The following is an 11,065-nucleotide window of genomic DNA, read 5'->3' as shown; positions in this document are numbered from 1 at the left end:
TCTGACTAAATATATGACTGAAAAATGATATAATAATTAAGTGAATAAGATATTACTATACTTATTTGTCTGGTTTTGATATTTTGCTCCTCCAGCTTACTCCCCCCCCCCCCACCATCCCTTCTGTAAGAGAGGAGGAAAGGATGATACTATCATACTTTGTGGATGCAGAGTTTCGTGACAATTAAAATACTCAACTTGCTTCAATATTTTAAATAAACACATCTACAAACTGTAGATGTCAAATTCTCCCACCATGTGTAAATATTTCCGCAACGTGACGTAACATGTATCAGTCTTCCTCGACCGACTGGAAATTTCCATAGTAGATGGGTGCCTGTGATTCCTTATCTGTTTAAAATTAACAGACAATATCTAACGACGAAGAAGAAAACAATGCTATCTGGCTGGGAGACATCATCATTTTACAACTTTGTAAGTACACTTCAGGTCATCCGTTGTTTACAGGAACATCGAGGATATTTCTTACCTCTGGTGATACATTTCATTTGAGTTTTCATTCTTATTATAACAAGACATTCATAAATATGGAGCCTTCCGTGACTGTTCGAGCAGTATTTGCATTCTTGTGCACAACAACGATCGCTTTTACGTCCTCCGAAGAAACGGTGAGTTAAACATTTTAAAATATTCTTTCTATTTACCTATACATATTTGGTTCCATGCTTATTTGTTGCTTGTTAAATTTTATAATTTTCAATATAGTCATGTTGGAAATTCAGAACTAGATACTTTTTTTTTTAAAGAAGTTTAAAGACTTCATTCTTGTTTGTACTGGCAGTTTGAATATGGCGACTAATAATTTAAAAGGAAACGTAGTTTGCGAATAATTAATTCTACTTCAATAAGTTATCTCATTCGTAATTATTTAACGGTGTGATATTGTGGTAAAATTCGCACGTGGAGTTATAACATAACATAAGTCGCAATAACCAATTAAATATTATATTTAACTGCATCGCAAAGTTTGCATTACCTTGAGTAAGTTGTGTTCCTACTTTCAATACCAACACAGATTTCACGTTTCCCTTAGTGTGCAGTCTTACACAATCGTCGCTTATGGATGTACTATAACATAAAAAGTTATCATTCTTTTCCTAGATGTTTTGATTTATCATTGTTTAACACATAACTGGTAATATTTCCAAAATAAACAAGAACCTCTGTGGAAGTTACATTCAAACAGTCTAACAGTGTAATTAATTAAGACTGCCCTAACATATAAAAAAGTATATAAAATTAAAACTTATTTCTCAGTAAATTTCATTGACTATATCAAATCTGCATAATTTCCCCAAAAGATAATGATAAGTGTATCTACTTAGTCGATATTTCCTACATTACTACAAAAATATTGCACCATTACAGTATAAGTTTACCTTTTACAAAATACAAATTTAAATTTATTTATATAATAATTCCCCTTTTTATCATAATTCCCCTTTTAGCTTGTAAGTTCTTAACTCTAGCAAAAAATATATAATCATATGACAATTGTATTCCGTTTTCTGTAACATAAAGTCGCTCCATTCTTTGCTCAAGTAAAGTGTTTGTCATTGCACGTTTCCTCTTGTCTACTCTAACTATTATAACTTACTCAAAATTGACGGAAAAAAGCTGTTCTTATAGTTTCAATTACCAACACACAATCCATGTTTCCCTAAGTGTCTATATTTACCCATTTGTCGCTAATGATTGTAATATAACATAAAAGTCTTGATACTTTCCTGGAATGTTTTGTATTACTGTAACGTTAGTACATTACTGTTAATATTAGCAAAATAGAAAAGGACATCCGTGGAAGTTAAATTTTAAAACAGTTGAAGCATTTAATTCGGTAATCAAGTTCTTCATTCAAGTGAAAACGTATATTAAAATAATTCTAGTCCGCGTTTGTTACATAAAGTCATTCCATATCTTGTCATAATAAGGTCTTCGCCATTACGCGTTTCCACTAGTCTACGATAACTGTTTTAACAATCTACTGTATAATTAAGAAAAATTGTTAAAAGAGTCTAGATCATTTCATTACTTTTTCACTTTGTTATATAGTTTAACAAAAAAATGTTGACCGTTGAAAGTAAGTCTTCACCCTTCCACATTTCCACTAGTCTATGTTAGCTACCGTATTATAGCAATCCCAATATTTACAGTGCCCTAAGAAACATTTTCTTATATTTCAATTACCAACACTTATTTTATGTTCCCTAAGGGTATATATTTACCCATTCGCGCTAAAAAATGTAATATAACATATTTGATACTGTACTAGAATGTTTTGTTTTACCGTTAGTTTAGTATATAAATGTTAATATTGCAAAATATAGAAAAAGACATCCGTAAAAGTTATATTTCAAACAGATGAAGAATTAAATTCGGTAATCTATAGAAACTCCCTCTTTAGCTTGAAAGTCACTCCATGTCTTGTCCAACTAGCGTCTTTACCCTTGCGCGTTTCCACTAGTCTCAGTAAATTATTGTAACAATCTATTTTATAATTGAGAACATTTGGTTACAAATTGTACTTCATTTCATTATGTTTTTCGTTGTCATATAATTTAATTATATATATATATATATATATATATCTTAATAACATCATAAAATTATAGTTCATATATTTATATCATACTCGGAATATCACACAAGGTATTGGAATATTATTGGCGAGACTGCAAAAAGAAAACGTTGTTTGCTATTGGTAAACATAGACTTTCATATGATAACTTCGTAAAAAATATTGATGTATTTATATTTATTTCGTTCGTTTGTTCAAACTCATTCGCTTCGTTGTCATAAAGGTTCTTCGAACTACCAGTCTTAAAATTTTGTCTAACGCACAATATAGTTTATTCCCTACAACTTAATATCAAACAATCTGTTTTATCTTGAAAATGAAACACTTACTAACCCTTTTACGATATAGTGATATTCTTAGAATTTGACAAATATCTGCAAGGGTTGAATACTATAAAACTAGTTCTCTGCGACTTTGAATTGATTCGGTTACACCATGCACTCTTAATTCATTTTACTGCAGATTTAATGTAACGTTAACTCTGGTTGTAACATAAATAAACCGGTATCGGATATTGTCAGGTACTTTCACACGAATTATTTATTAACGCTATAGTGTATTTACAATTGAAAGCATTTTTTAATATTTAGATCAGCTAACATTTTCTGTAAACCTTAACGCATGCAATTGCTGCATTTCATACCGTTCCGTATTCCCATGGCAATCAATAGTGTACTTTCACTGAATAAGAACAATTCCTAATCCATGTCACCCGGACGGTCTTAATCAGTAATAAAATATACGGTGTATATTACTCATATATATCCTATATAACTCATATATCACACATAATTTCCCCAAAAGTAAAGTGTTTCTAGAGTTTGTCTTATACATTGACGTACGTCGTTTACTTTATTTCTTCGTTCATTCATATAATTGTTATGTGTTATCAAATAAAAGTTTGTTATAAATGACAGGCTCAAGTTATAATTCAATTCAAAATCACTTCGTTAATATTCAAAAACATTACTTCTTAAACAAAGTATTTCTTCCTTTCAATCATTATTAAGTCATCACCATTGAAAACGCTGCGATCGTACCTTGGACGATCTATGTTTGTACGGTGCAACAAGTTTTCCTTTTAATCATGTTAATTTGAGGGTCTTTATCAATACAAAAAAAAAACATTTTTTCGTTTCGTTTCATGCAAACAAATGAAAATTTTTTGATAACATAGCCTTCCATTGTAAACTATACCGGTTTAAAACTATTGCGAAGCTGTCCGTGGAGTAAAGACTGTCTGTCGTGTTTTTTCACAATTAGTTATTACTTTAAAAAAAATAAAGGGAATTTTATATCGACCATTATGAAATAGTTAAATAAATATTTAAATGACATCAATATTTTTTAACGTATTTGTATCACATGTTTCCTTAACTAAAGACAGCAGAACCGAAATAAGTAATGTGATCCTCAATCTCCATTAAATTACCATCGCTTACATAGCGCTGCGATAAATGTATTCTGCTGTTCACAGAGCCATCTGTGTTTCTTGATTGGAAAGCCAATCTATGTTGAAAATTGTTTTGTGTAAAAAATAATTTGTGTTTTAGTGTAGTTTATATAACTGTTCCATCCTCCTCAAACAAAATACAAAACAGAATCTGATTGTTTTGTTTTCAGGCTTTTCGCCAAGTAAGGTAACCCATTTCAGTAATTAAAATTAAAATTGTATAATTGTAATAAATGAAGTTGTCAACCTGACGCACGTAAAAATGTCCGTGAACAACAATTTAGATGATTAATTATTTATTCTCATTACCAGAGTATTCATCGGAGAAGTATACCTTCAACTACAGATGATACTCAAAGTAAGATGTTTCACTTTTTAACCTCAATTGCTATTTATTCATTCATTCCATTAAAGATACAACGTACCTGTACTAATCAAATATAAATGTGTTTCGTTATTTCCAAGATTACTTTGGGTTCTGTTTTATTGACAGTATGTGATACAGCCTATAGGGTGTTTCTTGCTTAAGCTTGCAACAATACGAAATTAACAGCCTACAAAATTGTAAACAAGATTTTCACATCCATTGGTAAGATGAGGATACGTGTATCGAGGATACGTGTTTCATTATTTCCTTGAAGAATTCACTCGTCACTTTGAAATACAACTTATTATTTCAACATTCGTGAACTGTGTGAAATGTAGAGTTTAGTTCAGTCCCAAGCACTGGACTGCAAAACATTCAACTTGTTATAATCACGATGCTCTTCAAAACTGTTTTGTTTTCGGAGGCGGTGAGGAGGGGGGTGGGTGGGGGGGTGGTTAGATTGTATCAATTTTTTTCATTACAGGTCTTATATTTACATTTATTATATATTCATTTTTAAACAATTGTCTAATTAAATATTTCCTGCTGCGATGTTAGGTGTCTCCTAAAATCACAGACAAGTTTCCATTTTCTTGGCAGCATTTTCTTTAAAAGTCATGTATCAGTGATACAGGTGATACAGTTTTGTTGCAAATTGAACACACACTGCATATTCTATCACTATTTTCTTCAAAACTGTTTTTTTTATTGGAGGCGGGAACGGGAAGGGGGGGGGGGTTAGATTGTATCATTCTTGTCATAACATGTCTTAAATTATATGTAATATTAAACAGAGAATGATATACCTACTATTGCTTATGTAAAGGTGTGCATATTCATTTTTTAACAATTGTCTAATTCAATCTTTCCTGCTGCGATGTTAGGTGTCTCCTAAAATCACTGAAAATTTTCCATTTTCTTGGCAGCATTTCATGTATCAGTATACGGTGACACAGTTTTGTTGCAATTTTTTTTTAACATGTTTTAAATATATGAACAAATTCTTTGACTTTGTTGTTATTTTATTTCTTACAGTGGCCCATTACTTCTTTTATCAACGTTCTGAATATCCAAAGGACTGCCGAGACGTTAAAAGTCAGTGTTCAACGTCCAACTCTAGCGGAGTTTACATTATCAAGCCAGATGGATTTGAAGAACCATTTGAGGTGTACTGCAACAACGACGTTGGCGGAGGAGGCTGGACGGTACGCCTATAGGGAATGTTTATGTCACGTTCGAAACTAATTTTAATATTATTTTATTGAGATAAAACCAGTTTTTTTAGATCAGGGTTGTCCAACCTTTTGCAGAGGAGGGCCACATGGAATGATTATGATGAAGGAGGGGGCCGTATGAACCCTACGCTCGATTTTTCGATTTTTTGCCCGAAGCCCAAGGCAACAGAATGTGAGCACTGCTCGCGGAGCGCACTGATTTATTTTCCTTCCTGATAAAACAAATGAATAAAGTCCAGCCGCCCCCCCCCCCCTCCGCTGAGAGTGTCACAAAAACTGACCTGTATGCAGTTTTTCGGACCCAGAAGATTCGAATAATTGATTATATAGCTTCAAATTGTTATCAATAAATCTGCTCACTAAAATTTCGCACCGTAGAGCATCTCTGGCGGGCCGGACGCAACCCTGCGGCGGGCCGGACTGTGGCCCGCGGGCCGTAGGTTGGACAACCCTGGTTTAGATGCAGGTTTTATGACTTGATCATAACGGAAAACATGTGTAAGAGTAATCAAGAAGTCGCATCATCACTAAGGAACGTCGAAATTGGGAAAGTGTCTATTATTTGTGGAGATGATATGAAGTCTTAATGCACTTAAGATCCACATATTTAATTAGCCCTTTCCCAATATTTGTGCACAATCCAGAGAGTATATGTAAGTTTCGATAATGTTTGAAATATATTTCTGCTCTGTTACAGGTCATACAACGTCGCGACAGCAGTTCTGTGAATTTCAATAGAAGTTGGTCACAGTATCAAGATGGATTTGGTTTCTTGTCAACTGAGTTTTGGCTCGGCAATGAAAAGTTATCATATTTGACGAACCAAGCAGACTACGAACTTCGTGTGGATATAGAATTATCTAATAGGGCTTCTTTCTATACAACGTACAGCGGTTTTCAGATCACTGATGAATGGGGGCAGTATAAGATTACACATATTGGAAACATCGAAAGTAATGCAGGTAAGCAATAATAGAACGTTAATTATAATAAAATAACAATTTTATTCTTAATACAATATATATCTACGTAACAAGCTGCATTATCTTTGCAATGATATTCCTTGGGGGGGGGGGGGGGTATTAAATGTAAAATTTGTAAAAAATGAAACAAAGATGGCATTTAAGCTAACTGACCTGGCGTGAACACAAAGTCTTAGTAAAGAAAAACTAAAGTTTAATAAATATCATTTTTATATTTTCATCAATTAATTTGTAGAGTGGACAAACATACGTTAACGATGACTGCACACAAAATTGTTCTTGTAACAATAACCAACTGATCTGCGAAGACTACACATGTAGTGCCAATGCTGTGTGTGATGTCAAGAATGAAGTACGACAGTGTTATTGTAATGCGGGATACGAAGGTGACGGTGAAACTTGTGAGTCCTTGTATACAGACTGTCAGGATGTTTATGACGCTAGACATAGGCAAGATGGCGTTTATAAAATCATGCCTACTGGATGGCCTGGTTTACCATTCGACGTAAATTGTAAAATGGAAAACGGTGGAGGATGGACCGTAAGTCTTTGATTTAAACTGTGTAACTCTCTTTTCTGTAAGTTATTATGAGTTCGTCTATTGCATATGGTTAAAAGCAGCATATGCATTATAAGGAAAAATGGTCTTTAGACACCCCCCCCCCCCCCAAACAACAAACACGAAATAATGAAAAATCATGAGTTTGTAATACGGATATATTATTCTGTGAAGATATAGATGTGTGTTGTTTCTGAGGTTAGTTTTGCCTGGTAACATGCTTTAACTGCTTCCCACAATTACCTTTACTTGATTATTTTTACCTGCAATCTTTTCAGGTATTTCAACGTCGTACTGATGGATCTACTAGTTTTTATCAAAACTGGGCTGCGTACAAAGCAGGGTTTGGTGACAACAGGAACTTATGGCTGGGAAATGAAAAGCTTCATTACTTGACGAACCAGAGAAACTACAAGCTTCGCTTTGACATCACTACTTCTAGCGGATCTGTTAAAAATGCTTAATATCCAGAGTTTCAAATAGATTCTGAAAGCAGCAACTATACAATGAATAAACTCGCTGATCGTAGCAGTGGAAACACAGGTTTGTTTGGTGTTTGGAGTTTGCTTTACTTAATAGGTTTAAGTTAAAAGTGGCTAACATGTTCACTATGAAAATAAATACCTATATATAAAATAATATAGTGACATCAATATTCCATTGCAGTCTTCTTTAACTGTAACGAAAATCGAATATATATTGTTTGATTGTTGCTATTCACCCGAAACAACAATTAGTTGGAAATATAAGTGGCATAAAATATATACTAGATGCATATAGACTTTGACTGGTGTAAACGCCAGCTCGATCACTTCATGTGGCTATCAAGCTTTTTGTTGTTACATAATTTATAGTTAGAACTGTGAAGTTTATACGTCATTGAGATAACAGTTCCTTTACACATATGTACTTTTCTCACACAGACAGAAAATTCACACAAAGTATCATATCTTACAGTGCTCCTTTCTATTTCACAACTGTTTACCTCGCCGATAATTTAATCATCAATTAAATATCAAAAAATAAACTGTGCATGTAAGGACATTTTAGTCACATTTCGCCTCAAATATTTACAGGCATTCATTTCATATAGAGTGCTTACAATAATATACACGCAGTTAACAAACCAACCATCGTTTACCCTAGATGTTCATGATTGCGTGGTATGATAAAAACACTATCAAGGCCCACGCATGAACGAGTTGAAGGAATGGTAAAGCAATGATTATTATTTCAAACATACGAAGACAAGTTCAATTTTTGTTTTTAATGTACAGTCATAGAATAGAGATTGAAAAAAAGTGAAACAAACCTGTCCTGAATATGCAAAGACACCAGTCCTCAATTTAGTCCTATAATAATGACCAATTTTGATATAACGAATTGAATACAGATATCTATGGAACTGTTTTGTAAATACCATATACATAGACCTATTTTGATGGTACGTATATCAACAACAACAAAAAACAGTCACAAAATAGTTTTCTACAAAAAGTATCGAAATTTGAATTTGTTTTATTTGTGTATGAATTTCAAGTTTTAATAAAGGTTACAATGGCTAGAACTGAATTGTCCCCTCTTAAACCAACAACTTTGTAACAAATAAAACAAAAACATTACTAATACAAATTAATTGGACAATCTCTGGCAACTAGTTAACAATTTGAATTGAATAGGTCGAAGTCTGGTTCACAATGTTACATAATCGTTTATTTATCCCCCCCCCCCCACCCCACCCCTTCCACAACGTTATCGGTCATGTCTTATCAACTGAGTTTCCTTCTTTTCCTTTTACAGGTAGTTATCTCTATTATAGCAGGGGAAAACAATTCAGTACACATGACCGAGACAATGACGCATGTGGTCACTTTCACTGCGCAGAGAAGCACAGAAGCGGCTGGTGGCATGTCAACTAGAGTTATTATTGTGTGAGCTGCTATTTTCGTTCTATCTATTGCGATCTCTTCCAATACAATGGGAACTGTTACGCAAAATGCACTTATGACAATCTCAATGGCGACTACAATGGAGGCAACGGAGAAAACATCTACTCTGAGTATTCTAATACCTGCAACGTCAGATCTGTTGAGATGAAAATTCGACCATCCTCTTGAATGATTTAGCATGTCGTCAGATTCCTCTCGAAACAACAATGTGGTGAAGACTATTCTCCGAAGAATTATTAATGTTAATATTGCAAGAAAGAAAAATAGCTGTTATTTAAATAAGTACCTTGTGGAGGTTTTATTGTTCAAACACAAGCCTCACCAACGTCTTATTGTATTGTTATGATGAAGTGACATATTCAGCATAAATTCTTTGCCTTGGAAGTAACTAACTCGATTTGTAAAATACAGGCACTGAATATATCTATTGAACGAGATCTCTATCCGAAGTATTCCATTATTTCCTTCAGCTCATATCACACCGCGTATATAACTTTGATTCCACCCCCTCTAAACAGACAATAGCTGAGAAGGTTGGTATTCGTCAGTCAGTTGTCTTCAAGTGCTTTTAAGAAACGTCTAAAAGAAGGAATTTAGATATTTTTTTTACAAGAACCAACCTTCCGATCCACCAAAAACCTTCCCTTCCAATCTCTCCCGACCACTCCCACCATTCCTCATCCCTCCGCATTCCCACCACTCCCCACCCTCCCCAAAAATCTTAACACAACAACAAGACCACTTCTATCGTCTAATAGATACTTCCTATTTTACGCACAAATCGCCAGAACCCACCCATTATGACCACACCCCTACCCTATGACACCCTCCCTCCAATTCCTCACCCGTAAAATTGCACGACAACAATATTACTTTTAAACACCCTTATGTGGTTACTGGCTATTTAACTACTGGGATTTTTTTTAATTCTTCATGCTCAACGTTTACTAGAATGCTTTCATAAGGTCTGAATATATACGGATAACCATTAATTACTAAGGTACCATACCACAACTAGAGTCCAGATCACATCCGTATATCAGTGACTATACACTTACTGAGCTTACTGAACACTTAATGATAGTTTCTTCACAATACAGACACAACAGTAAACTAAAGAAAAGAAAACATACATTTTCTACATTTATAAATTTTGAACGGTCAAATCACGTTAAATGTTCTTCGGTTAAAATATTAGATACATTATTCAGCGATATATAGGTTTTCGAGCCCTACCTACAGATCTGTGTACTAAGTGCGCTACCATCTTAATACTGCTGTTACGTTGACGGCCGATAAATAATTTTGCATATTTTATTAGTTAAACTTTTGCAATAAAGTAACACAATTACTTTGCGTTAGGGTACACTACTAAAAAGGCACCTCGTAATAATTGTATATATATAACTAGTGTAGAGAATTTTTTTTTAACTCATCGGATTTAGGACTATAATGCCAGCTACGAATTCAAGATCCTTAGCCTACTTTGGTTCGGAATTTATGAACAACTTTCTTACCTCTCAATATATGTGTACACTTAATTTACCATGCAATTGGCAGCAGGTAATATTTTCATCTTAATAGTTTTTCACACCTCCTATCATGATGCAGATTGTAATATAATGATATGTGTAAAATTGAATCTCTGTTGGCTTCATCACATTCAACAAAATGAATAAATTCTTTGTAAGACTAATCATGATATATGTTGTTTGCAATTTGAAATCGACTGCATTTTTTCGCAGTACCCGTTACTGTTAAAATGGTTCTCATTTGTGGAACAGAAACACCCACAAATCGAACCCCAACTTAATAAAACCTTGTACATAATGTACGCTTTATCTACCATGTGATTAGCAATGGCAACTGACGATATTTTCATCAGTAGCACCTTCACCCCCACACAGTGGCGTCGCCAAG

General features: G+C 33.9%; 1 protein-coding gene and 1 long non-coding RNA gene across 2 annotated transcripts; both read left to right on the top strand.

The window, feature by feature from the left end:
* Positions 1–530: 530 nt before the first annotated feature.
* Positions 531–6,627, top strand: LOC139973889 (fibrinogen-like protein A). The gene is made up of 4 exons (XM_071980776.1): positions 531–629; positions 4,365–4,410; positions 5,455–5,624; positions 6,352–6,627. Exons 1-4 carry the CDS (start codon positions 549–551, stop codon positions 6,625–6,627), a joined length of 573 nt encoding a protein of 190 aa, XP_071836877.1. The 5' UTR covers positions 531–548.
* A 225-nt stretch (positions 6,628–6,852) lies between these two features.
* LOC139974154 (uncharacterized) lies at positions 6,853–9,864 on the top strand. The gene is made up of 3 exons (XR_011795409.1): positions 6,853–7,178; positions 7,475–7,739; positions 8,997–9,864. It is a non-coding gene; the product is annotated as an uncharacterized lncRNA (long non-coding RNA).
* The last annotated feature ends 1,201 nt before the right edge of the window (positions 9,865–11,065 follow it).

The sequence above is a fragment of the Apostichopus japonicus genome, chromosome 9, assembly GCF_037975245.1.
Source record: "Apostichopus japonicus isolate 1M-3 chromosome 9, ASM3797524v1, whole genome shotgun sequence".
NCBI classification, from domain to species: Eukaryota; Metazoa; Echinodermata; class Holothuroidea; order Aspidochirotida; family Stichopodidae; genus Apostichopus; species Apostichopus japonicus.
The sequence above is the reverse complement of the archived record's forward strand: the minus strand, read 5'-3'. Positions and strand labels throughout refer to the sequence as shown.

Excerpts from the sequence above, each read along its gene's own strand:
- LOC139973889 (XM_071980776.1), top strand. The coding sequence starts at position 549 with ATGGAGCCTTCCGTGACTGTTCGAGCAGTATTTGCATTCTTGTGCACA. Across the intron at positions 630-4,364 it reads TTACGTCCTCCGAAGAAACG|AGTATTCATCGGAGAAGTAT; the intron begins GTGAGTTAAACA and ends TCTCATTACCAG. Across the intron at positions 5,625-6,351 it reads TTGGCGGAGGAGGCTGGACG|GTCATACAACGTCGCGACAG; the intron begins GTACGCCTATAG and ends GCTCTGTTACAG.